At 58.4% G+C, this 25,091-nt stretch overlaps 5 protein-coding genes across 9 annotated transcripts in view; 1 reads left to right on the forward strand and 4 right to left on the reverse strand.

Moving 5' to 3' along the window:
* Positions 1 to 436: 436 nt before the first annotated feature.
* Positions 437 to 2,415, reverse strand: SDSL (serine dehydratase like). Of its 2 annotated transcripts, none has more exons than XM_062631633.1 (8): positions 2,379 to 2,415; positions 1,945 to 2,134; positions 1,815 to 1,854; positions 1,593 to 1,732; positions 1,287 to 1,375; positions 970 to 1,197; positions 751 to 875; positions 437 to 656 (listed from the first exon to the last, which is right to left on the reverse strand). In XM_062631633.1, the coding sequence occupies exons 2-8, from the start codon at positions 2,110 to 2,112 to the stop codon at positions 463 to 465; spliced, it is 984 nt and encodes a 327-aa protein (XP_062487617.1). In that variant the 5' UTR covers positions 2,113 to 2,134; positions 2,379 to 2,415; the 3' UTR covers positions 437 to 462. The 2 variants fall into 2 exon arrangements, with proteins under 2 accessions (XP_062487617.1, XP_062487618.1); XM_062631634.1 differs by having other exon boundaries at positions 2,399 to 2,409.
* Positions 2,416 to 4,024: 1,609 nt separating this feature from the next.
* On the reverse strand, positions 4,025 to 8,465 carry PLBD2 (phospholipase B domain containing 2). The gene is made up of 12 exons (XM_062631152.1): positions 8,223 to 8,465; positions 8,034 to 8,127; positions 7,793 to 7,951; positions 7,221 to 7,321; positions 6,688 to 6,902; positions 6,516 to 6,610; positions 6,284 to 6,444; positions 6,096 to 6,191; positions 5,803 to 5,874; positions 5,538 to 5,690; positions 4,674 to 4,836; positions 4,025 to 4,595 (listed from the first exon to the last, which is right to left on the reverse strand). The coding sequence occupies exons 1-12, from the start codon at positions 8,438 to 8,440 to the stop codon at positions 4,428 to 4,430; spliced, it is 1,695 nt and encodes a 564-aa protein (XP_062487136.1). The 5' UTR covers positions 8,441 to 8,465; the 3' UTR covers positions 4,025 to 4,427.
* A 1,066-nt stretch (positions 8,466 to 9,531) lies between these two features.
* Positions 9,532 to 14,454, forward strand: SLC8B1 (solute carrier family 8 member B1). Of its 2 annotated transcripts, XM_062631168.1 has the most exons (15): positions 9,534 to 9,889; positions 10,163 to 10,315; positions 10,388 to 10,440; positions 10,539 to 10,596; positions 10,802 to 10,907; positions 10,989 to 11,156; positions 11,231 to 11,338; positions 11,420 to 11,476; positions 11,644 to 11,774; positions 11,891 to 12,032; positions 12,403 to 12,524; positions 12,667 to 12,820; positions 12,906 to 12,986; positions 13,386 to 13,450; positions 13,537 to 14,454. In XM_062631168.1, exons 1-15 carry the CDS (start codon positions 9,731 to 9,733, stop codon positions 13,732 to 13,734), a joined length of 1,755 nt encoding a protein of 584 aa, XP_062487152.1. In that variant the 5' UTR covers positions 9,534 to 9,730; the 3' UTR covers positions 13,735 to 14,454. The 2 variants fall into 2 exon arrangements, with proteins under 2 accessions (XP_062487151.1, XP_062487152.1); XM_062631167.1 differs by having other exon boundaries at positions 9,532 to 9,889; positions 11,231 to 11,476.
* Positions 14,455 to 15,279: 825 nt separating this feature from the next.
* The window catches only part of TPCN1 (two pore segment channel 1), a 46,812-nt gene continuing 37,000 nt past the window's right edge, over positions 15,280 to 25,091 (reverse strand). For all 3 annotated transcript variants that reach the window (XM_062631163.1, XM_062631166.1, XM_062631165.1), the window contains 8 exons: positions 24,513 to 24,602; positions 23,668 to 23,783; positions 22,933 to 22,979; positions 22,325 to 22,393; positions 21,824 to 21,908; positions 20,398 to 20,534; positions 19,086 to 19,166; positions 15,280 to 17,910 (listed from right to left, as the gene is read on the reverse strand). In XM_062631163.1, coding sequence (XP_062487147.1) covers positions 17,788 to 17,910; positions 19,086 to 19,166; positions 20,398 to 20,534; positions 21,824 to 21,908; positions 22,325 to 22,393; positions 22,933 to 22,979; positions 23,668 to 23,783; positions 24,513 to 24,602 — 748 coding nt within the window. In that variant the 3' untranslated portion in view covers positions 15,280 to 17,787. The remainder of the gene's footprint in view (positions 17,911 to 19,085; positions 19,167 to 20,397; positions 20,535 to 21,823; positions 21,909 to 22,324; positions 22,394 to 22,932; positions 22,980 to 23,667; positions 23,784 to 24,512; positions 24,603 to 25,091) is intronic.
* The window catches only part of RITA1 (RBPJ interacting and tubulin associated 1), a 46,132-nt gene continuing 41,690 nt past the window's right edge, over positions 20,650 to 25,091 (reverse strand). The window contains exon 3 of the transcript XR_009967123.1: positions 20,650 to 20,662. The gene's annotated coding sequence lies outside the window, so the exon portion shown is untranslated. The remainder of the gene's footprint in view (positions 20,663 to 25,091) is intronic.

The raw sequence follows: 25,091 nt of genomic DNA on the forward strand, positions 1-25,091 counted from the left end.
TGGGGAGCTGCATCCAACAGGGAGCAGGGGGTGCGGAGCAGGAGCTCATCCAAGGGGCAAAGAGGGGTGCGTGTACCCCAGTCCTGCCCTCGGACGGGCAGGAAGGGCCCTGGCTCCATCCCTGCCTGCAGGGTGAGCCCTGGCTTCACCCACCCTGCGTGCCTCAGTTTCCCCATCCTCTATAGATGCTGTGTGCTGGGCAGGGACTGCAGGAGGAGGCAAGGGGTCCAGCTCAGGGACCAGGCTCTATTTGGGTTATCCTAAAGGCCAGTCTGGTGTGACACAGTCTGGTGTGAGGCACCGCTGCCCATGGCAGCGGGGTGGAACCGGGTGATCTTCAGGTGCTTTCCAACCCAACCCATTCCATGGTTTGGGAAGGACCCCACACGGGCCACGGGCAGGGATGCCTCACACCAGACCGCGTCACACAGGGCTCCGCTGTGCCCCCCGCCTCAACGGACATCACTCCAGCCCCAGCTGGTCCTTGAGGGCGCGGAGCTGCGCGGGCCGGATGCTGCTGCCGCCGCACACCACCAGCACCACGGAGGCCAGCGGGGCCCGCAGCCGCCCCTCTCGCTGCAGCCGCTGCAGCCCTTCCGTGTAGAGCAGGGCCAGGGCAGCGCCGCACGCCGGCTGCACCAGCATCCTCTCGTCCTCTGCGGGGACAAGAGCCACCCTGAGCCGCGCCGTCCCAACCGGCACAGCACAGGCTGCTGCCCCCGGTGCCGTCCCCATCGCCCCCCGGCTCACCCAGGAACTGCTCCACAGCCCGCACAGCATCCGCGTCCTCCACCACCTGGGAGATGACCTCGCATTCCCGGGCGCACTCCAGCGCCCGCGCTGCCACGGTCTTGGCTCCCAAGCACTTGGCAACGCTTGGGATAGAAGTGGATGGGGTGTTCCTGAGGACCCTTCATATGGAGCTGGGCTGAGACCCAGCAACTCCTCGCACGCCCGGCACGGCCTTACCTGGTGATGTCGGGCAGGGTGATGAGCCGCCCGGCCTCCAGCGCCGCGTGCAGGCTGTGAGCCCCCCACGTCTCCACGGCGATGATGGGGGTGTCCTGCCAGCCCACCCGCCGCAAGCCAGCCACGACACCCGCCAGCAGCCCCCCGCCACCCACCGCCAGCACGATGGCGTCTGGCTTGGTGTCCAGGGAGTCCTTCAGCTCCTGGACCAGGCTGGCGTGGCCCTGCCTGCGGAGTGAGGAGGGGAGGATGCGGCCCAGAGCATCCCGGCCATGGGGATGGGGATGGGGAGCTGAGCACCGGCAGCACTCACTCACCACACCAAGGGGTGGTCGAAGGGGTGGATGCTGACCCAGCCCTTGGTCTCCACCAGCTCCAGGGCTCTCCCGTTGGCATCATCCCATACCTGGGGAAGTAATAGGGGCTCCCTGCGGCCACATCAGCTTTCACACCCCCCCAGAAATGGGTCCGTCATCACCATAAACCCACAGAGGCACTGGGTTGAGGTCTGGGGTCCCCACGGTGACCATGCTGCAGTGCCGGGGTGCAGGTGATGCAGGACGGGGGTTTGCCATGCGCACCGCAGAGATGCTCCCACCCCGCACACCCCCAGGCTGCGGTACCTGTCCCGAGACCTCCACCTCTGCCCCCATCTCCTGCAGCCTGCGCACGGTGCCGGGGCCGGTGCTGCTGGGGACCACCACGGTCACCGGCACCCCCAGCTTCTGCGCCGCGTAAGCCGCGGCCAGCCCCGCGCTGCCCCCTGCGGGAAGCGGGGGTCAGGAAGGGCTGGATCCCCCCCTCCACAGCCCTCACAATGGGCCCCCTGCTCCGGCTCCAGTTACCTGAGGCACAAACGAAGTGGCTGCAGCCCTTCTTGGCAGCCTGAAAGGCAGGAGAGGAGGGAAAGGGATGGGGTTTACCCCCTCGTTGTGCCCCGTAAGGGCAGGAGCAGCGCCTTGGTACAACCCTCACCTCCTGGCAGAGGTGGCCGATGCCCCTGATCTTGAAGGAACCGGTGGGCTGAACGTTCTCCAGCTTCATGTACACCTTGGTACCCGCGGCCCTGGACAGGGGCAGGCTCTCCAGGAGGGGTGAGACGATGTGGAAGGGCTTTTGGCCCCCGCTGGGCTGGGCTGCCATGGCCTCAGGGGTGATGGATGCTCTGCTGTGGAGAGCTGGGTGAGGCACTGGCTGCTCCCCATGGGTACCCCCCGCTCCCCACAGCTCCGCTGCCCGCCTTGGTTCCATGGGGGCCACATGGCTGGGACAAGGCTGTCCCCAGATCCACCCCCAGTACCGCAGCAATGAGTCCTCCCTGCCAGAGCCCCATTGCAAGCAGGGCCACCCCATCTCCATCCTCCATCCCCAAGCCCCCCCTGTCCCCAAGCGCCCCACGGTGGGGTTACCCAATGTCCCGTGTCCTCACTGCGTGTGCTCAGCTCCGGACGGCGGAGGTGACGCCAGGGGGGCCGTGCCGATGTCCCCAGGCCCCCACGTGAGCCGGCAGCAGTTAGACATTGCCCTGGCTGTTTGCTCACAGCCGGATGGGCTTTGGCATCCACAGCACTGGATGCGTGCCCAAAGCACCCAGGCCATGGTACGGGCACGGTGCCGGTGGCCCAGGATCAGCCAAGTCCCAGCAGCCTTCAGGTGATGAAGTGCCAAGGAGATGGGACATTGGGAGGCCAGGAGAGGGGGCAGCTCCCGAATGACTTTGGGGATCCCCAAGGGTAAGACCCCTGCACCTGAGCACAAGCCCTCGGGTCCATGTCCCAGGAGGCTGGAGGACTTTGCCCATTCAACCTGAGCCCATTGCCCCCACAGCAGCCATTGCACCCTTATGCCAGCCCTGCCAAGCCCCACAGCAGCCTTGCTCCCCCCCCCCCCCATCCCAGCCTCATGCCCCATGGAACAAGCCCCTGTGTGCCAGGAGGGGTCAGGGGGTATGAAGGTCCCAACAGGGGACTCACTGCACATGAGCTGGCATAGGCATGACGCAGACAAATGGGATGCACTGCGACCCCCCCCCCAACTCCCTGGCTCTGCCCCACTGTCACAGCAGTGAAACAGACCTGGCATGCTATGGGATTGCAGCCCCAGGATCCAAACCGGAGCTGGCCTTCCCCAGCAATGGAACAACTCCATGCTCCCATTAGGCTTCAGAGTGAACAGCGCAGAGCAGGGCAGGGCATCACAGGCAGTGCCACACCACGCTGCTTTGGGCACATGGGGACTTGCAATATGGGATGTGGTGAGGATTCCTTCAAGGGGGGCACACGAGCTCCAGCCCCCCCCCCCACCATCTCCCAGTGGCCGCAGATGCTTCCCTGCGGATGGGACAGGGATGTGGGACCATTGGTGGCAGCGCAGGGGAAGCGGTGCAAGGAGACCCCGCTGCTCATAGGGAGGATGCTGGAGCCAAGCTCAGCCCTCCTCAGCATGGGTGCACCCATCCCTCCTCATTGCTCTCCTTCTACCCCGGGAAACCAAGGCACAGGGAACCCCCACACCAGGGACATAGGCATGGATTCTGCCACCCCCCCAGCACCCATCCCTGTGGGATGGCTCCGGGGCTCCCATTGCAGCTTTAGGGGTACCAGCCCTGCTGCATCCCCGCTCCGTGCAGCCCCCAGGTTGCTGCAGGGCCCCCCAGGCCTGGTGGGAACCTGGAGCCATCAAAGCGGAGCCGCAGTAGCTCATTAATCCCCCGGTAATGACCTCGTTATTCCTAACGAAGCAGCGGGATCAAGGGAGCTGCCCTAAGAGGATTTTGCAACGGGGGTTTTGGGGCTGGGGGGAACACAGGTGTCAGAGGGAGGGGGAGGCAAAAGGGATGAGGAGGGACACCCCATCTGGGGGGGGTGAGTGGTGGGGACCTCCCCGTTTCAGCCCCACACCAAGTACGCAGAGAAAGCTCAGCACCCCAAAAGAGGCCAGCCTGGAGGGCTGTGCACCCGACCACCAAGAAGCAGGGAGCATCCTGTTAATGTTGGGGTGTGGGGGGGGAGAAGACCGCTGCGTGAGCCCAACCCTTATACGAGACACCAGAGAATCTCAGCAGCGTGCAAAGCACAGCCACCCCCTCTGCTGCACGCAGAGCACTTTATTTGTCACAGCCAAACCAGTTCACTGCCCTGCTCTCTGCCTGCGGACCAGCACCAGCCTCCCAAGGGGGGGGGGTCCCCTTTTCTGGGAAGAGCCCCCCCAAAACCCAGTGTCAGCATCCAGGGAAAGGTCCCAGAACCCCATGGCTGGGAGGGGACACGGTCCCAGTGCAGCTCAGCACCACGGGGACACGGCAGTGAGAGGCAGAAGCAGAAAGACCCTGGGGTGCAGGGGACCCCCCCTCCTTGCACCCAAACCAGTCCTGTGGGCGCAGGGGCGACGCTGCGGCCCCCACGAGGGATTCCCACACAGGGATGCCCATGGATGGACGGGCTCATCCCGGTGCCTGCTCAGTCCCAGTGGACCTTGATGGGGGGGAAGGTCCATAGGTCCGGGTGTCCCATGTGCAGCAGGGCGCTGCATGGGGACGTGCTCCAGCGGAACGGGGGCACATCATCCCAGGCAGGACCACTGGCAGCCACCAGCGCCAAGGTGGGGACCATGCCCGAGGAGGTGACCTGGGGGGGGGACACAACACGTCAGCAAAGGGCTGTGGGAGGGGGTGCACCCCTAAAGAGGGGGGTCCTGGCTCCCACCTTCATGTCGGTGCCGCCGTGGCAGCGCTGGCGCAGGGCAGGGAAGGGGTAGGTGCCGTTGGGGGGGTTGAGGTCAGAGCGGGCGGAGATGGCGTTCTCTGCGTTCTGGGGGGGGTCACAGCCCCGGCACCGCGACAGCGGGTCCTGCAGGTAGTTGTTGGACCTGGGAAGTGAGGGGTGGGTGATGGCAGGGAGGGGAACGCGCATCATAGAGACACAGTCACAGCATGGGGTGGGTTGGAGGGACCTTGAAGCTCATCCAGCTCCAGCCCCTGCACCCTTGCGCTAGAGCAGCTTGCTCCAAGCCCCTGTGTCCAACCCAGCCTTGAACACTGCCAGGGATGGGGCAGCCACAGCTTCTCTGGGCACCAGCGCCTCAGCACCCTCAAAGGGAAGAACTTCTGCCTTAAATCCAACCTAAATCTCCCCTGTTTCAGTTTGAACCCATCACTCCCTGTCCTGTCACTACAGTCCCTAATGAAGAGCCCCTCTCCAGCATCCTTGCAGCCCCCTTCAGATACTGGAAGCTGCTCTGAGGTCTCCACGCAGCCTTCTCTTCTCCAGGCTGAACAGCCCCTATGTTCTCAGCCTGGCTCCATACGGGAGCTGCTCCAGCCCCTCAGCATCCTCGTGGGCTCCCCTGGACTTGCTCCAACAGCTCCATGTCCCTCCTGTGCTGGGCACACCAGCACCACACACAGCACTGCAGGGGGGTCTCACCAGAGCAGAGCAGAGCAGAGGGGCAGGATCCCCTCCTTCAACCTCCTCCTTTCCATGCAGCCCAGGACAAAGCCACCACCCCTGAGGGCTGCAACCCCCCGTGTGGGGGGCACCCGGAGGCCTTGGGGTGCCCTCAGCACCCACCTCATCAGCCGCACCATGGAGTCCAGGTCATGGACCAGCGTCTGGTTGCGGCGGAAGATCTGCGCGCGCGGGTTCTTGTCGTAGCTGAACCAGTCCCCGTACTTCTCCACCAGCTCCGGGGTCCCGCTGGCGTTAAAGACCTCCTCGAAGTACCTGGGGTTTTGGGGGGCAGTCAGCACCCTCAGTGCTGCGGGTTGGGGGCAAGGCCCAGCATCGGCTGTGCCCCTCTTTAACGGGATGGGGACGGGGGCTGGATGCAGCTCACGGCAGGTTGTAGCTGGCCCAGTAGCCCTGCTGGTACAGCAGCTCCGTCCGATCGGCCACCACCACCAGGCCCCTGCGTGGGGAGGAAGGGGATTGAGTTGGGATGGATGGGGATAGGCCGGGAAGGGGAGCAGCCCTGCCGGGATTCCCACTCCATCCAGAGCCGCACAGGCAGCTCCAGCCTGTATTTGTATCCCCAGCACCCAATTCCCACCCATTGGGCAGGGGCAGCTGTGGCTTCCCCAAACCCATGGGCGACGGGAGAGGGGATGCTCCCCCCATTGCTCAACTCACGGGATCTGCTCCAGCACGGTCAGCACGCCCTGCGGCGGGCTTGCTCTCCCCGGCGTGAAGGCGTTGTAGTCCACCACCATCCACTGGTTGTTGTACCTGGCACGGGGAGAGGAGGGAGCATCCCTGTGGCACCCAGCCGCATCCCTGCGCGCGGTCCTCCCAGCCTCCGGACCCCGGCGCATCCTCACGTGCCGCTGTTGAAGCGCCGGAACACGGCGGCCCACTCGGCACCGCTGCGCGCCAGGCGGTTGGCCACGATGTTCCGCAGCCACTCCAGGACGCTGCCGCGCGGCTCCAGGTACTTCCACCGCGCCGGGTTGTTGTTCCCAATGGTGGTTTCCAGCGCGACCTGCGAGGAAGGGAGGCTTTGGGAAGGCGGAGGGGCCGCGGAGGGGTCCCCCAGGGCCAGACCCCACTCACCAACCCGCTGCTGAGGATGTAGAAGTCGTCCCCGGAGAAGATGGTGCCGGGGTAGGAGGAGAACACTTGGGTGCTGCCAGGGATCTGAGCATTGCCTGGGAAAGGGGATGTGGGAGCAAGGGAGCATCAGCAGGGGGGTATCAATCGCAGCCCCCCCTCCCAGCTCACTCACCAGCACCCGAGGTGCGGAAGGGCAGCGTGTACTTCTTGATGACGCGCAGCATGGACTGGTAGGAGGTCCACGTGTCGTGGGCAACCAGGAGATCCCGGTGTCCCGGCAGCAGCTTCAGGAGGGCAGAGCAGGAGCCTGAGCCCAGGACGCGCCGTGGGGAGGAGCGGTTCAGGGCTGACTCCAGGTCCTCCAGGTCACCCCCCAGCTGCAGCAGGCTGGGGCAGGGAGTAGGACACGGGGTATGAAGTGGGGGACACCGCAACCCCGGAGCAGGGCCGCATCCGGAGCTCTCTGCACATCAATATCCAGGCCGGGGGTGCTGCTCCATCCCACCCCAGCACGGGCACCAGTGCCCAGCAGGGAGGGAAGGAAACTGAGGCAGGCGGTGAAGCAGGCTCGGAGGGGTACCCAACACCCAGCCCACGGGGTAGGGAGGAGCCCCAGCAGCAGAAGGGTTTGAGTGGGACAGAGCTGGGCATCCCTCATCCCCCCAACCTCATCCCCCCCTCCATCACCCCCCAGAAGGAGCTCACAGGAAACCAAAGGGTGACAGAGAGACCCTGCCCCGGGGGAAGTCCAGGCGCCCGTTGTAGCTGTCCTCCAGCCCCTTCAGCTGCAGCAGGGCCAGGCGCACCTATGGGGACAGGGACAGGGCTGGGTACCACAGGGGCACCCGGAAGGATGCTGGAGCACACAGCAGGTCTGGTGCTGCTGCAGAGGCAGGATGAGGCACAGGGGGAGCCTGACCATCAGTGTGGCTGTGACTCAGCACCGGTGGCTGGTGGGGGGGAAGGAGGCAGTGCTGAGCCACCCCATGGGCACCCCAACAGGGGTACGTGTGGGGAGAAAGTCACGAGTGGGATGTGCTCATCCAGGGGAGGAGGATCCTCATCCCTGTCATCCTGCATGGAGCACAGCCAGGACCCGGGCACCTCTGTCTCCATCACAGCCCCAACTGATTTGGGTTGGAAGGAACCTTAAGGCACATCCAGTCCCAACCCCTGGCAGGGACACCTTCCACTGGAGCAGCTTGCTCCAAGCCCCATCCAACCTGGCCTTATGTTAGCACGGGGGCCACCCAGGGTGCGGGGTCCCCTCTCCTCACCTGGTGCCAGTACTCGGGGTCCTCCCCCTTCCCCATCTGCTCCTCCATCCAGCCCAGGTTTGCCTCCAGGTAGCTCCGCAGCTTCTCGCAGTACTCGCTCTCGTACTTGAAGGGGCCGCAGTACCCCACCATGGTGTTCATCCAGTGCATGTACATCAGCTGCGGGGCACGGCACCGCTCAGCGAGGGGGGGGGCTCGGGAACCAGACAGACCCCAACCCCACGGGGGTCCCCCCCCTTACCTCCTCGGACACGGCCGCCTCGGCGAGCCCGGCAGCATAGGCCTGCAGGGTGTCACTGTACGAGGCGTTGGTGCTCACCTCCAGGAAGGCCCATCTTGGGGGGGGGGGGGGGGAACACACAGGGGTTAGAACCGGGGCACCCCCGCCCCCGACGGCTCCCTGCGAGCCCCCGTCGCGCCCGGTCCCTACCCCACAGCGGGGATGCGGTCGTCGAGGCTGGCCCAGGCGACAGCGGCGGGGCTGCGGCCGGGCAGGACGCGGAGCCCCGAGCGCGGCTCCAGCACCACCGAGACGTTGCGGGGCTGCGGCGGGACGGGAGCGGGGCTGGGCCCGAAGCGGGGGGCTCCGGGCAGGGCTGCGGACACCGCGCACAGCAGCAGCGGCAGCGGCAGCCCCGACACCGCCATGGCGGGCAGGGAGCGGAGGGGCAGGGACAGAGGCGGGGCTTGCGATGGCCGCACCGCCCCGTCGGGTCCCGCTGCCCGCCCCGGGTGCCCCCATCCTGCCCCCAGCCCCGGTCCCACGGGCGGGGCACAAGTGGGTGCCCCCCCCCCGTGTGTCTCCCATCAGGGCAGCCCGTGGGGAGCGGGTCAGGGTGTGGGGACCCCATTGGGGTGATGCGCGGGGTGTGGGTGCCCTGGGGGCAGTCCCTGTTTACTGCAGGCAAAGTCCCCTTGGGGCGCGGTGGGGCGGGCACAGAGGCCTCGGTGCACCCCCCCCCCCCCAGCATCCCTGCACCGCCGTGTGTCACCCCCAGCACCACCTGAGGCCCGGTGCACTCGTGCCGTGCCATGGAACAGGGGGAGGGAGGGATGGGGCTGGACCCCCACAGCGGGGGCACCCAGTGCGGGTCCGTCCGGGTCCGCGTGCCCAGCAGCATCAGTAATGCCCTTTGTTGGATCAGCTGGAAAAGGTGCCACGCGCTTGGGGCTATTCCGGGCTGCGCAGCACCCGAAGGCACCGCACGGGTGGATCCCGGATCCAGCGCTCCCAGATCCCTGTGCTCGGTGCTGTATGAGCCACCCAGCCCCGCACCTACAACGGGGGAGCGCAGGGCACCCACCGAGAGCAGGACCCGGGCCGCGCAGCCAAAGCTCCCCGGTGCGGTCACAGGGCCCCGCCGGGGCAGCACCCTCAGACCATGCCTGCGATGAGCTCACAGAGGGTGCCCCCCCCTCCCCAGACCAGGGGCGCATCCCGCGGGGTGCGTGTCCCGCACAGGGCACCGGGACGCGGAGGGAGCTCCGTGCGCAGCCCACAGCGGCGCGGTCGCTTTAAGAGCGGAGGGTGGCGGCCCCTTTAAGATGCGGGCGGGGCGGTGGTGCCGGGGGGGGGGGGATCAGCTGCCCGCGCACAGCAGCGCGGCCGCGGCTCCAGGGTGGGTGCGCGGGGCGGGAGGGGACCTCGGGTACCACCGGCATCCCCCCAGCATCCCCTGGACCTCCATCCCCTACCTTGGGGGTGCCCCCTCCCCTTTGCTGCGCTCGGGGCTGACCCCCCCCCCGCTGGGGACGTGTCGCCGCTTTTTATCGTTCTTTTCATTTTAATTAATTATTATTAATAATAATTTGATTTTTAATTATTTATTTTAACCTTTCCTTCCCCCCACCCGGGGATACGGGGATGGGGGCCCGCGACCTGCCCCCGTTCCCCCTCCCCGGAGGCCGCTACCAGCGGTAGGTGCCCCCCAACCCGCTATGGGGCAGGGTGCTGTGGGGCTGGCCGGGGTGCTGGGCTTGGCCGGGGTGCTGGGACTCGCCGGGGCGCAGCCGGCCGGGCCCCCCCCGCTGCTGCTGGACCCGGGGCGCACGGTCCCGCCCGGGGGGGAAGCGCAGAGCCACGGCCGGGACCTGGATGTGAGTGAGTGTGGGGCGGGGGGGATGAGGCGGGGTTTGGGGGGCCCTGTCCCTGCTGCCCCGTTCCTGCAGCCGGGCTTTCCTCCCGGTGGGAGGGGGGTGATGGGGGCTCTGTGGGCCCATGGATGGGGACAAGGGCTTGCACCCCCCTGGCCCAGATGGGGAAACTGAGGCAGGGCTGACGGTGCCCAGCGGTGCCCCTTACAGGAGGGCAATGGGGATGGGACCCTGGGGGGGAGCCTCTGAGCCCCCCCACCCTGCTCTGCCCCACAGTGCTGGGAGGTGCGGAAACACAACAGCTCGGAGTGGTGCCGCTTCATCCGGAGCAACCCCGACTGCCGGCTGGACGGCGGCTTCCTCAACTACCTGGAGGGGGTGTTCTGCACCTTCCCCCCCCGGCTGCTGCCCCTCGCCGTCACCCTCTATGTAAGGATGGGCATGGGGGATGCTCTGCGTTAGGGGCACGCGGTGGCACTGACCCCTCGCTCTGGCCCGCAGGCTCTCTGGCTCCTGTACCTGTTCGTCATCCTTGGAGTGACAGCAGAGAAGTTGTGAGTAGCCCCATAGAGGGGATGGTTCCTGGGGTGAGGGGGACCCCTGTGTCCCGCGGCTGCCCCGTCACCCTTCCCCACCTCTTCTGCCTTTCCAGCTTCTGCCCCAACTTGTCGGCCATCTCCACCAACCTGAGGCTGTCTCACAACGTGGCAGTATCCTTGGCACGCCATGGCCGGGGAGGGCGATGCTGTGATGGGGTCACTTTGTGTCCCCTCAGCACCGTGCCAGGGGAAACCCATGCAGAGCATGAGCCATGGGGTTGGGTGCTGGCTCCGGGATGGAGCCCTGTGGCGCAGAGCGGGCAGACACCCCATGTCCCCACGGGAAGGGGTCTTTTCCTTGACGTCCCTTCTCCATGGTGTCACCTTCCTGGCCTTTGGCAATGGGGCACCCGATGTCTTCAGTGCCGTGGTGGCCTTCTCCAACCCGCGGACGGCAGGGCTGGCCATTGGGGCTGTCTTTGGTAAGGAGACCCCCCCCCATAGCAGGGGGGTGGGATCGCTGTGGGGCATTGCCCCTCACAGGGAACCTATTGCTTTGGTAGGTGCTGGTGTGTTCGTGACCACGGTGGTGGCTGGTGGCATCGCCCTGGTCAAGCCCTTCACAGCCGCCTCCAGGCCCTTCCTTAGGGATGTCATCTTCTACATGCTGGCCGTCTTCCTCACCTTCCTGGTGCTCTACTTCGGCAGGATCACACTGGGAGAGGCTCTGGGTGAGTGCTGCTGGGGCTAGGGGGCAGCAGGAGCATCCTGGGGGTGCTGTAACCCCCGCGGGGTCCCCATGCAGGGTACCTGGGGCTGTACATCTTCTATGTCCTCACCGTGGTGCTGTGCACGTGGATTCACCGGTGGCAGCGGGGCGATGGGCCGGGCCCTCCCGGAGCCTGGGAGCCAGGTAAGGCTCATGCCAGCAGGACCCCTGCTGTGCTGGGGTCTCCATCCACTGCTCCCTCCTCTCCTCTCCTCTTCCCCACAGAGATGCCGACGGATGCTGAAGAGCCGGAGTCCTCGGGCACAAACAGTGGGGACTATGGTATGTGGCTCCCAATGGGCCCTGCTCTGTCCTGAGGCTGTGACTGAGCCCATGGGGCAGCTATGGCTGGGTGCAGGGGCCACGCAGGTGACCACAGCCCCATGGTATAGAGGGGTCGGGGGGCCTGGGGAGCCCCCATCCCGCTCAGCTGCCGTATCCCCTTGCAGGTGAGGAGTACCGGCCCCTGCTGCCCTCGCGGGAGCCCTCCCTGCGCATCCTCACCACTGCCCTCAGCCCCCTGGACTGCCGCAAGTGGAGGAGGAAGCCCTGGTACTGGCGGCTCTTTAAGGTCCTCAAGGTGTGTAACTGGGGACAGGAGCCAGGAGGAGCCCCTCAAAGAGGGGGCTTGTGATGGGGATGGTTGGGGATGGAAGATCTTGGGGTCCCCTGCTCACGGCTGCGCACCGTTCCCAGGTGCCAGTGGAGCTGGTGCTGCTGCTCACCGTTCCCGTTGTGGACCCTGACAAGGATGACCTGAACTGGAAGAGACCCCTCAACTGCCTGCACATCGTCACCAGCCCCCTGCTCTGCATCCTTACCCTCAAGTCGGGCACATGTAAGAGCCCTGAACAACCCCAGACACCCAAAAGAGGATAGGATGGGGCTGGGATGGCCACCAAAGCCCTAGGGACTGTAGGAGCCCTTTGGAGTCCTGGTGAGATGAGGGTGGGACAGTGCAGAGCCGAGCTGGGGGCCCTGCTTTGCAGGGGGATGGTTCTGTCCTCCCCATAGGGGTGGGGATTTGGGGCCCCCAGCATCTGGGTCCTAAGGGGACAAAGGGGAGCAGACTGAGGCACAGAGGGGAGTAGCCCCATGAGAGCTTAAGGCAGAGGTTGCTTTAAGGGGTAAGGATTTACCTTGTACCATGAGCCTGGTTGGATCCTGCCCCAGCCCATTTTGGTGCTCCTTCTTCCCTCCATGTGCAGATGGGCTGTACCAGATCCAGGGCGTCTTCCCAGTCTGGGGACTGGTCACACTGGTTGGCTCTGTCCTGGCCATCATCATCTTCATCACCACAAGCAATGAGGAGCCACCCAAGTACCACTGCGTAAGGTGTCCCTCAGCCCTGAGTGCGCACTGGGGACCAGCCAAGCCCTCCTTCCCGGTCCCCAGGAGGGACACGGCTGGTTGGAGCTGTGCAGGGTCCCAAGGGATGCACCCAGGGCCCAGCTTGCCCCTCTTCTGGGCAGGTATTTGCCTTCCTTGGGTTTCTGGCCAGCGCCATGTGGATCAACGCCGCGGCCACGGAGCTGGTGAACATCCTCCGGACCCTGGGCATCATCTTCCAGCTGAGCAACACCGTGCTGGGCCTGACACTGCTGGCCTGGGGCAACAGCATCGGGGGTGAGGGCTCTGCTGTGCCCCGGTGCCACCCCATGAGCTCGCATCCTCCTGGCAAACACCAAGGTTTCCCTTTGTCCCCCTGCAGACACGTTCTCGGACCTCACCATGGCACGGCAGGGCTACCCCCGCATGGCCTTCTCTGCCTGCTTCGGGGGCATCATCTTCAGTATCCTTTGGGTGTAGGGGGAAGGTGGTAGTGACACTTGAGGATCCTGGGAAGGAGGTGAGCAGGATCCATCCCAGGGATGCTAGCAGCCTTCCCTATGCCCTTCCCAGTGTGGTACCTTTGAACAGAGGTGCTGCAAGGTTGGAGCCAGCAGCATTCCCATTGCTGTCCCAGCACCAGTGGGGCTGGAACTGGCAGGTTTGGGATCTGCCAAAGGTCAGATCAGCAGGTGTTGGGTGGTCCCTGGACCAGGCTGAAGCGTCTCCTCCTAGAGTGCTCCAGGTTATATTTGCCTCAAACTGGCAATTCTTTGGGCTGGGCACCAGCCATGGGGTGCAGCCAGCTCCATCACTCCCGAGGTCTCCTGCTCTGCTTGTCTTCCTCCTGAACGTGCTGCAGACATCCTGGTTGGTGTGGGACTCGGGTGCCTGCTGCAGATGACCAGCAGCCAGCTGGTGGTGAAGGTAAGGCTGCAGGGACACAGCGGCATGGGTCAGGGTGGCAGCAGGATGCTGGTGTCACCCTACATCACTGCCCATCTCTCCGGCAGCTGGAGCCCGACAGCCTCCTGGTGTGGGTGCTGGCTGGGGCCCTGGGGCTGAGCTTGGTCTTCTCCTTCGTGTGGGTGCCTGCGCAGTGCTTTCAGCTGGGCAAGGCCTATGGCATCTGCCTCATCCTCTACTACCTGGCCTTCCTCTGCGTGGCCCTGCTCACCGAGTTCAGGGTGATCCGGCTCTCCGCAGCGTGAGCAGCCCCGCTGCTGGCAGGAGATGCACATCCAGCTTTGCTTCCCGGCTGGATCACTGGGAATCCTGTCCCCTCTCTCCATCCCTGCCAGGGGGACCAAGGGCACCTCAATCCCAACTGTGCCGCTGCAGGCATCGCATGCCAGCCCTTGGAAGCTGTTGGAAAGGAAGAGGAGCTGTGAAGTCATTAGCTACGTCTTCTCCCTGCTCTGTTTAAGCTTGTTTAACTCAAGGTGGCTCTGAGCAGGTTAAGACCTTGGCTTCCACTGGTCTCAGTGGCAGAGGAGAAGCCAGCTCCAGCCCATGGTCACAACAGGAGAGGTTTTACTTCTTCAGCCACTTCACTTTCCCTTCCCCATCTCCATCCTTGCTGCTCTGGGCCTGGGCAGTCCTGCTCCATGGGGTAACACTGCAGGTCTGAGAACAACTTTGTCACTGCAAAGCACATGATGTGTTTGTGCCGCAGGTTTGAAATAGCTGAGGCAGAGCGAGATGGGGTTAAGGTCAGCCGAAGCTCCAGGGCAGTGCAAGCAAAGCTGGAGCAAAACCAAACCCAAGGAGCCTGGGTTCCCCTGTCTTTTTAAGCTGTGTTTTTCAACTTGAGTTTCAGATCCTAATTCCCTCCTCCTGGGGTGAGCAGAGCTGTAGGGAGGTTTCCACACACAGTGTTGGCCTTTAAGCACCGTAAACCACACCGAACTGCAATAAAACCCCCAACCCCAGCCTCGGCTCGTGCTGTTTGTGTCGAGGGTGTTCTCTGCTGCTCAGGGGGAGCGTCACACAGCCCTTACCCTGTGGAGCTGAGCCAGCAGCAGTGGTTTCCTCTGGGTTCACGGGCAGTTGATTTCCCAACACCAGTCACATGCGCCTGACTCGGCCGTTCCCAAGCGGAGCTGCGGTGTCATGCTGCTCCTGGCACGGGTCCACATGGGACATTGCTCTGCTCCCCGGGATGGGGACAGCGCTGGGGTGGCCCCAGGACCTGGGGATGCAGGGCTGGAAAGCAAAGGGCTGTTAGAGACACAACCGCATCTATGCTCCGTGAGGGGCTGTTTGGCAAGAGGCACAACGGCCAGACCCGGTTCCTGCTCCTGGAGCCTTCCTCCTTTCCCTAACCAGACACAGGCGTTCACAAGGAGGTAACGCTCCCGGTGCCTGCAGCCACTGGCTCCGCCCTGGACCTGCTCACAAGTTACAAGCAGTTGCTGGAATTACGCAGGAGATGAGCCCCACTTCCTTACGCACGGCAGGGTTAAAGCAATCCAAACCACAGCCAACGCATGGGGCCACAGAGCGCCCTCCTCACCTTAAGCACTGCGTTGGGGTAGCTGTAAAAAGCAGGGGGTTGAAGGGATTACCTTAATATTAGGGCAGGGGGAACGCAAAAGGGAAGCTTTGCACTGTCCAGGGGCAAGAATCCAGGGCACGCATGCGGAATGTGCCCACATAAGCAGTCGCCGCCGGAGAGGGCAGACACCTCTTCAAGTGCTTCAGCTGCAGCCGAGCCCCACTTGTGGAATACCACGGGAAGGAGGAACGGAAGCCGCTGCCTTTACAAAGCCCAGGATGCTTTTTATTAGTGTGCTTGGAAAAAAAAACAAACGATCTAGAGAACATTTTACAGCTGTGTCCATAAAATCATGTGCTAAACAACCCCAGCATACAAAACCCTGCAGTGCTTCCTCCCTTGCTCCCTACAGCATGATTGTCTCTGTCGTCAGTCTGTGTGTCAGGTGGGGAGAGGAGGAGAAATAGAAGGGGATGCCCCGTACTCAAACTTTGTTTCCTTCCAAAACCATATGGAAGAAGTAAACTGTGACCCTTCTTGGTGTACAAAAATATACAGTCTGTACATGGGGGCAGCTCAACACCTCAGGAGCTGTGGAAGCAGTGCCTGAGCCCTGAACCCCATCCAAGCATTCCCACCTCCGTGACAGCCCTGGTATTGCATGGGAAGCAGGTTAGTGCCCCCTCAATAAAGCTGCAGCTTCTTTTACACCCAAACCCCATCCCTGACAGCCCTGTGAGGAGAAATAAGCTGCAGGGGAGTGCAGTGCTTAAACACAGTCACGTTTTGTTTCCCCCTCGCCTTCACAGTGCTCATCCTTTCTGCCCACAACTTAACAAACACCACCTCCTCCATCCAGCCCCAGGACTAACCTGGGTAAGGCTCCCAGGCTGTGGCTCCATGCAGAGCAACAACTGCACTGCTCATTAATTTGTGGTCGAGTTTATGGTTTGGAAAACAGCCCTTTAAGATCCTTCTCGGTTCAGCTCAGGAGCAGTTTCATACCTGCAGGACCCAGAAAGGAAACAAGAGTTGCCCGGAGGCATGCAGGGAATCTGGCAAGGGTTGAGAGCAGCCACTGCCTGGAAAGTGGCTCTTTCCATCCCAGAGCCCAGATGCTCCCCTCTGTGCTCTGTGCAAGGAGAGGGTTTCAGAAGCAGCTCTGTTCTTCCCTACTTTTGAAAGGCTCATCCACTCAGGGAATGCTCCTGAGCTGCTGGGCAGGATCAGTCGTCTCCCGCTGTCCTTGGGCCATGTTGTGAGGCTACCAAGGAAAACACAGGTACGTGGGACAAGGGGAATGGGGACACACAGATCTCCCACTGCCTGATCTGCCTGCAGGAAGGAGAAAGCCTCCCCTGCAAGCTCTACTCTTAGTTTGAGCCTGAAGAAAGATCAAACAGCAAGAGGCAAGGACAGCCTCACTTTCTGTGCTGTCAGGAAGAAGAAAATGGGACTTACAAGAGACAGGCTCTCACCACGCTGTGGGCAATGAAACACACGCAGTGATGCAACCTGCCATGATCACAGAAGAAACGTGGCAGGATGGGAAGGGATCCCTCTCCCCCTTCCTTCCCACCCCTCAGCAACGAGGTCTGGCAGCCTCCTTGCCAGCCACAGGAAAGAATCGCTGTGTCCCGTGTTCCTCCTGCATCCAGCATTCAGAGGAACAGAAAAGCTCTTCAGTGGATCCTCCTAAGTTCTGACTCAGTCAGCATCTGCCAGGCTGAGGAACATCTCTGCACAGGAGAGAGCAAGGGAGGAGCAGCACTGCTGCACTGTATGAACAAAGCAGTGACCTGGCAGCTAGCTGATGCTCATAAGCTCTCCCTAACCCAGAACCAAGCTGAAATAAGTCAGACTTGGAGGAGCAAACTCTTCCATTGCTTCCTCTGAGTCATCTATGTGAGCTAAGGACCAGCCAGAGACTTGCCACTAAGTGGCAGAGGTCAACAGCCACCATCACCCTGCAGGATCCCCCCTCTGAAGAGGGAGAAGCTCTGGGGTTTCCAGGGGTGATCCCAATCCTGGGCAGTACCTCTGAACTGACCAGCAGCAATGCAGATACCGGATAGCTGCAGTAGAGACAGACTTTGTCTCCCCAAACTCCTGTCCAACCCATGGTCATAACATAGTAAGATGCTGGCCCTCTGCCACAGAACTGCTCAGGGACAGCCAAATTCAATCATCAGAGCTGGATCTACTACAGGGGGTGCATCTAACTGTGTCAAAAAGGAGGGGGAAGGCAGACTGCTCTTCCAAAAGTGCTGAAATTTCACACAACCTCTCCTTTTTTTGCATAAGGAAAGGTGGAGAAGAAAGAAAAGCTCATTCCCTGATCTCTTATTCCTAGGTTAATGGTACCCTTTAAGCAAAAGAGCTCTCAAAAAGGGCTAAAGTTTTAATATTAAGCAGGTAGCTCTGGCGCATTTCCTGCTGTTAATGGATTACACAACCCTTTCCCCAAGGTCTGTTAGTGGTAAGACAAACAGCAGGCTGGAGCCTGGGCAGTGGCTCAGGGGGAGAAGGTCTCTGTCCTGTCCGAGCTGTTTGCTCTGTGCTGAGCATGGCCATCATGCTCAGTGTGTGTGTAGCAGCCTTACACAGAGTCCCCTGGGCCTCTGGTTTCCAGCAATTCACTGCCTAGGGGAAGAGCTTGAAACCCTAAAGCCAAACACTGAACAGATCTATATACACCATCCCGATATATACGCTGTGAAGTAATACTCTAGGTTATTGCATAGAAGGTGGCTTGCATTAGCTAGGCCTAAATGACAGTCTGGGATCGTTGTCGGAGGCTCGAGGGCTTCACAGAGCTGTTGGAAGCAGATGCAGGCTCTTGCAACGGTGTCTGAGTTTCCTCTTTTCTGGAATGCTCCTCATACCATTCCTGCAACAGGAAATCAAACACACCAAGATAAGGCTCTGCCCCACACTGGCCCTGCAGCCCCCCAAAGGACCCTGAGGGCAGGGTGCTTGGCTGCTCTGCCCTTTGAGGGCACACCGCCTCAGGCTCCAGGGGCTCATTCCACAGCCCTGGACACAGCCCAACCTCCTGGAACAACCTGGTGAACTGCAGCATGGTTGTGATGGATGCACCAAGACCTTCCCACCCACAGCCCAAGCAGGAAGCACCAGCTACAGTTGGCTGAACTGATAAAACCTGAGCAAGGAAACATGCCTCTCTCAGGATGTCTCTCCTGAACCTCTCCAGCTTTGATGTCTGTGGGATATTTGGGATTCGTGGAGTTGCTCCCAGTCCTGGGCAGTATGTTATGAATCAGAGACCAAGCTGAATGGGTGGGGAGCTTCTCTGCAGATTTCCATCCACCTCCATGGTAAATAACACGTTTAATTTTATGAGGGGTTTGAAGACTCATACCCAAGCAAGCTGCCCAGGGACAAAGGACAGGTTTAAATGGGTATGAAATTAATTCTTTCAGTACTAATCATTACATTAGCCCACGACCTTCAACCTGGAGGTGAATATCTGGAGAGGAGTACAGTGACCAAAGCCATGGCATAAAGCTCCTGACCATGAAGGGCACTAGCAAGAACCCCTCAATCTAGAGAATGACCTGATTTAAGTGTTTCCCATCTTTGTGAGCTTGCTAAAGGAAAACCAGGCAGGAGAACACTGTGTCTGTCAGCCAGACACACCCAAGCTCAAACACAACCACATTCCAGTGGCTTAACAAATCCACCTGCAGCAGCCAAGCCCCAGGAACACAGCACACGTGTACTCGTAGCCCCAGCAGACACATCCACCTCGGTGAGTCCAAGCTCAGAGCCTACACACCCTGTGAATGGATGGAGCTGGGCTGACACACACCACGCTGAGCACCTCGACACACTGAGCAGGCTCTGACATGCTCTGCGGGTTAAAGAAGCCCCTGAGCACAAGAACTGGTCTATTTGGAGCACACTTCATCTACTGGCCACCCTCCATGGCTGCCTGGGTCTTGGAGGAAGGAGGCCTCTAGTGTTTAAAAGGATGGTTTGTTCCTCTAGGTAATGTTTGCCTCACCAGAGGCTTGCTGGTGTTTCCAGCTGAGGCCCACATACCTGGATCTCCTCCTCATACATCTTCATACTCAAATCACTCTTGGTTCTTGATCTGCGTCCCAGAAACACTGTTGACATTTGCTAAAATGTTGGGGGAAGGAGGAGAAGAAAACAAAGACAAAGACATTCATTAGTCACCGAGCAGCTCACTTGGTCAGCTCCTGGAAGGGCATCCTCCATGCTGACACCCATCATCCACCGAGGAGCTCAGGCTATCCTGGGCTCCTTCTGCTGTCACGGGAAAAAGGCGTTTTAGGGGGCACCTCACCTAAACAAATGCAGGCATCTACTGCAGGCTGAGCCAAATTGCACTGAGCAGATCCCCAGAGACTGCAGAGGGAGATGGGGCTCAGACAGATGTGTCTGTCAGTGCTGCTTCATTTAGTGCCTGGAACAAGGCCTCAAGCTCAAGCTTCCAAGTAAGATCCTGCCTAAGAACAATCTCAGATCCCACTTGCCTAGACCACACTATTTACTTCATAGGCCTGGACTTCTTAAATCGTGTGCACAGAGAGCTGAAATCTGAATTACTCTCTGACTGCATAAGTTACATGCACAGGATTGAGAAGCAAAAGATGTTATCATCATTCTGTACTCCACTGCGAGGCCGAGGACAGCATCTTCCTTTGCTTTATTGTCTTGACAACTGCTTCTGAGCAGTATCAGCATGGCTATTCTGAATTTTGTCTGCATGAACAAGAGCTCAGCCTTTAACCAAGCCAACCAAAGCAAATAAAGGTCATTTAAGAGACCAAAGCACCTGCACTTTATAGTGGTGATACAAGAACATAATGGCTATTATTAAAACAACCACTTAAGCTCTTCCCAGATGCATGAGACAACAGTTCTGAGGCAAGAGGTCAGCTCATTTTTCAAACCGTCCATCCTGGTCTAAACCAGTGCCATGGTGTTTGGAATCAATACCACCATATTGCTGCATAGTGTTTTGGGACTGCCCAAGCCTATATGTAAGATGGCACAGAGAGGGCAGCAGAATTACAAGACAGTGGCTTCCTTAGGGAAAAACAAACCTACTTTTTTCCAGTCAATACTGGGCAGGACAGCTCTAAGCAAAGTCTGCAGACAACAGCAATGAGCCTTTGTCTTTGTTGAGGCTATTCAGAGCATTGGGGAAATTCAGCTGCTGCTTCCCTAGAACAGCAAAACTTTGTGCCCATGCTGCAGAGTCTCTCCAGTAGCTCAGCTCTCAACGCTACAAAGACAAGTGCAGTGTCTCTCAAGACAGCATTTGTGGCCTTGGCATGCCTCCCTCCCTTGGAGCTGAGAGCTTGCACTCAGTGTTTCCTCTTACCCCATATTTGTCCATCTGCAAAACGATCTTCTGCAGCTGAGCTGTCTCACTGGCACCTGAAATCCGCTTGTACAGCTCAATGATGCCAACCACTTCCTCCTTGAAGATCTCCTTCTCCAGCACAATGCCGTTGTCTTCTGGAGAGGCAAGAAGAAAGAGAAGTCTCCAAGATGAGCATTGCTTCATCAGCCACTATTATAACCTTGGAAGGCAAAGCTTAACAGCACACAGGACCAAGCCAGATGTCAGGCACAGCCTGTACCTGCTTCTATGACTAGAACATGTAATGTCTTTGTCGTGCAACAAGGCAGGGAAGAAGTTAACTAGCGTGTAGGGCTAGCGAGCATTGAAGCTTTAGAAAACATCATGCTCCTCAGTATCTTGTAGCTATTTGTTTGCCTGCAAATTAAGCAGCAAAGCAAATAATCACAGGGGAATTGTTGCCTTTTGACCTTCAGCTGCCTGACCCAGCTTGGGAGTTCAGTGCTAACCAATGTCTTTCACTGCACCTTTAAAACAGGGTGCAGGAGGGATCACGATGGGAAGTGTTGCTGTAACTAACAATGCCTGGTGCCTATAGGCCTGTGGCACACAGATTTGATCTTCTGGCACCTAAGGACGAGGGGCTGATCAAAGGTACTCCTGTGGCTGGGGCCTGCATCACTTTGCTGTGGTAGATTCTCAGGTACTAAATGTATGAGCACAGAATCTCCTTCCTGCAGAAAAGTGTCAAGAATTATAAGGACTAATTTGCACGGAGAATGACTAGAAAAGTCTGGGTGCAGCTCACCTAAAGGACTAGTAGGAGAAGGGCTGTAAGTGATTAATGTGTTTATGGCACCTAAATTAGCAGGTCATGGAGTTACATGCAGCTTCAGACAGCCAGCTCAGGAGACAAAGGACAGTGAGTAAAACTGATGACTCACAGGGGTGAAGGCATGCAGAGACCAGTCCCTGCCAGCTCCTAAAGGGGACATGAAGGCATGTCCAAAACCAGCACACAGTCACCAGCCTAAGTACAACTGGGACATGTGGAAAGAACAGGACAGAGAGAGTCCATTGTCCTCCATGTCAGGGCAGAGAGTGCTGGGAAACCGCTTGGATACCGCATTTTGGTACTTGAATGCCGGACAAGCCACTTGGAGACATGTTCTGGTGCCAGTGGGTGTATTAGTGAGGAAGGAAATTGGTTTAAAGAGAATAAAGAATTCCCTTCTCCTCCTATAAGGTCTCTTGTTCAGCTCTGCTACATCACTGCTCTAATGTTTCCTAGATTCCTTTCCTGAAATGTGTCAGACTTCTACCTTCAAATAATTTGCTTGAAATGGCTCAAGTATTTGATCTTTCCTGGCTAATCTTATTGTCTTTTACAGATGTAAGATGCCAGGGAGAGAAGACACAACACTGTAGGTCAACCAGTCCTGACCTTCTGAATCCTGGTTCTTCCGAGTGTAGTTCATGCGGAAGACAAAAGCATCCAGAATAAAAGCCACGATGATGGTCATCACCACCTGGGAAAAGATGAGAACAGAAGGGATCAGGAGGCTGCTGCTGCGGGGGGTTCTTCCAGTCCAATTCAACAGGAAGCTGAGCATTTGGTCTGTGCTTCAACTCTATGCTCCTCCATGGCAGAGGAGATGCACATCACACATCTACCTGTGAGTAAACTACTAACAGTCAACTACAACAGGGACATGCTGCCCTAGTCCTTACCCCAGGCCCAGATTTGTGCAGCATCAGCTTTGTCAATGCCCTTAAATTCAACTTTCTGCAAGTGATGTGGACTCACACTTGTTTCTGGAAGACGTTTAGGTAGAAGAGCAAAGCTGTCCTCATTTAGGGATGGAAGCTCCCTCTGAACACAGTAAAAGCTGTCTCCCTTCCTCATTCCCACTATTAGATGCAGGAAGCATGTCCAGAAACCTACCATGGTCACAATATAGAAGATCATGAAGTAAAGACGGCTCCAGTGAGTGGTTTGGGATGTCACCCCTTCCTAAAGAGGAGAGTGAAGAAGTCAGTAGTGTACAAAAGAAGGGAGAGTCAGCTGTTAACTGCTTGCCAACAGACATAAACCAGCATAAATACTCTCTCTCATTCATGACTCTGTAGCTAACCCTGGAACTGCCTTCGCAATGCTCAATGCCCCAACTGCTCCTTGCAGCTAATCTGCCTCTCAGGCTAGAAGGAGAGGTTCCTGTATGTGACACACAGAACATTTAAAGCTCGAGGCTGCGGGAGACGTTGCTGCTATGAGAACACATCATGGACAGCAGGGTGACAAGCTGGAATACAGAGTGACTTCATTTGTGCAGATTGTGAAAGAAACGTGGCCTGAAGGCTGCTCCAGACTCATGCCCAGCAGCATGCCAGAGCTCAAATGCCAGCCAGTGATCAGGACCAAAAGATGTTTGGCAACAAGTGACAGTGTTGGGCCTGTCTCCAGCCACCAGGGGAAGAAAGCAGTGGTGGCCTGGAAGATCTAACTCGAGTGGCTAAGAGCCTGAGCTGTCTGTACACACAAGGTTTACTTACCATGATGATGTACCAGTCATTGACGACCGTCAGCTCAAACAGCGTCACTGTATACAAGTGGGAGAAAACCACAGACAATTGCTTTATCCATCCTGACCTACTTTACAGTGATTCTTAGATAAAGTATTTGACAGGGAAGACTGAGGCAAGACACCAAAGGTTAAACACAGCCAGCAAATCCAGAGGCAGAACCCTCATCACTGCTATTACTTCAGACAAAGAGCGTTAGGTCTACAGAACCAGGAGCACGGCTTAATCTGTGTTTCTTAACAGAATCAGAAGCAGACCTGGCTCTTTCCACCAGAGAGCACAGAGACCTCTGAAATCTCCAGCAGATAACCATCTCTGCTTATACACTAAGAAAAACCATGGAGAGTAACAACACATTCAAGTTATTCTTCATCGGTGGGTTTATATAAATGCATTAGCATCACTATTGGCTCTTTAGAAGAGTAGTGACTTAAAGCCCTCCTTAAATACCTCTGGAAGTCTGGTCTGATCACCAGTCAGAACAGATCTGCTGGCTTCACGCTGGCTTTTAAGAGACCCTATGGCTTACCCTGCAAAACAGTCATGGCACAATTAGCCAGCTGGAGTTCTCCAGACAGAGAGCTGCATTAGTTGGACTCTGGGAGAGTCGCAGGCTTATATGAGCATCCCAGTCCTGCCATTCAGCTCTGCAGGAACACAGAAGCACTAAGGAATAATCTTTGCTACAGACAAAACTGCCCTTACCAAAGCTGTTCAAAATGTTGTCGAAGTTGTTGAGATAGTAATAACCTTCCTCCACAACTGTCTTGTTGCCAACTGTATGATTCACCCAGCGGTAGGCATCTGCAACTGTGCTTGTGCTGGTTGGAGAAACCAGGACAAAGAATGAGACTGGAAAGGCAAGGCAGATCTCAAGGGTTATAAATACCAGAACACTTTGAAAGTGCTGAGCAGCAGTTTCTCCTTCTTGGCCAACACTTGCCTTTTCCTCTGAAAGCAAGAGCCTCTCTCCTTCACAGTTCAGCACAAGCCCAGGGAGCACATAAGACTTTCTAATCATTCAGCAAATATTATAGTAGAGAAACTGAGTGTTTGAGTTGGACTCCTGGGCTCACACCCTTAAAGCTCGGTGTTTCCAAGTGCTCTGCCATCATTTAAGATAAAAAGGGTACAGGACAGCTCAGCTTCCAAGACCAGGTGAATTTAACTTGGTACAAAGTGAGGCCTTAACTATGTAACATGTCTGGACAAGCAACTCTGGCATCACCAAGGTAGAGCAGATGTTACTAGAGTTTCCAGTCACAGCAGCGTGAAGAAGTGCAGCTCCCTGAAGCAAGTCAGAGCTCATTAAAACCAGCCAACCTACCACAGAACTCCCTCCCTTTCCAAACCCTTTCAAAAGCCATTTCATCCAATCTTGCATACATAGAGAAGTGAAGTGGCTCCTAGATTTTCACAGCCTTAGTTGCAAAACTCCATTCAGACCCATTCTCTGGCCCCTTCTCACAGGGAGATAAAGCTGCCAAAGCTCACTGCTACTGCCTGTGCCCCAAAACCACTGCAGAGAGGGGAAAATCTGCACTACTCACTTGCAGCAGTTCGGGTAGACCACGCCTGCAAAGAACTCCATGCCAACAATGGCAAAGCAATAGTAGAAGATCAGCAGGGTTAAACCTAGGCTGGAGGCAAAAACAGAAAGCACTGTGTTACTGGAGAGTTGCTAGGGCAGGGGAACAGTCACAGGCTGGCTGCTCTCAAGGCATTTCCAAAGGATGGGAACCCCAGACCACCCTCCCTGCTGCTGTGGCTCTGCAGTTCTCTGCCTGCTCTCACTCAAGAAGCCCTAGGACAAGGAGCTTGGCACTCACTGAAAAGAGAAAGTAAAGGGCAGCCTGGATCCCCTCCCAGTCTGTCTTTTGCTGGTAAACAAAAGCCTCTCCAGTTTCTTTATTGAAGAACAACACACACTGTTTCTGCCCTCTCCATGTCCTTGGATGCAGGGACTGTGCCAAGAACAGGGTTCTCTAACTAACGCGCTCTGCTCAGACCTCCTTCAAGGGAATAAAGTCTGAGGATGCCCCACTCAAACACCAAGCTCCTTCTGCCCCACCATTTCACAGTAATGCTCTTCAGTGGTTGTACTAAACATCTGGGGCTGAGTATATTCA

The sequence above is a fragment of the Pezoporus occidentalis genome, unplaced genomic scaffold (genome assembly GCF_034315485.1).
Source record: "Pezoporus occidentalis ecotype Australia unplaced genomic scaffold, CSIRO_AGI_Poc_V1 ctg37, whole genome shotgun sequence".
Classification (NCBI taxonomy): domain Eukaryota; kingdom Metazoa; phylum Chordata; class Aves; order Psittaciformes; family Psittacidae; genus Pezoporus; species Pezoporus occidentalis.

Coding starts and splice junctions, on each gene's coding strand:
- SDSL (XM_062631633.1), bottom strand. CDS start 2,112: ATGGCAGCCCAGCCCAGCGGGGGCCAAAAGCCCTTCCACATCGTCTCA. Junction 1,855..1,944: donor TCGGCCACCTCTGCCAGGAG/GTGAGGGTTGTA, acceptor CCTGCCTTTCAG/GCTGCCAAGAAGGGCTGCAG. Junction 1,376..1,592: donor AGGTGGAGGTCTCGGGACAG/GTACCGCAGCCT, acceptor TTACTTCCCCAG/GTATGGGATGATGCCAACGG.
- PLBD2 (XM_062631152.1), bottom strand. CDS start 8,440: ATGGCGGTGTCGGGGCTGCCGCTGCCGCTGCTGCTGTGCGCGGTGTCC. Junction 5,875..6,095: donor ACCGTGCTGGAGCAGATCCC/GTGAGTTGAGCA, acceptor CTCCCCACGCAG/GGGCCTGGTGGTGGTGGCCG. Junction 4,837..5,537: donor TCCATGGTGCGGCTGATGAG/GTGGGTGCTGAG, acceptor CTCACTTCCCAG/GTCCAACAACTACCTGCAGG.
- SLC8B1 (XM_062631167.1), top strand. CDS start 9,731: ATGGGGCAGGGTGCTGTGGGGCTGGCCGGGGTGCTGGGCTTGGCCGGG. Junction 10,441..10,538: donor GGAGTGACAGCAGAGAAGTT/GTGAGTAGCCCC, acceptor CTGCCTTTCCAG/CTTCTGCCCCAACTTGTCGG. Junction 12,987..13,385: donor CTTCGGGGGCATCATCTTCA/GTATCCTTTGGG, acceptor AACGTGCTGCAG/ACATCCTGGTTGGTGTGGGA.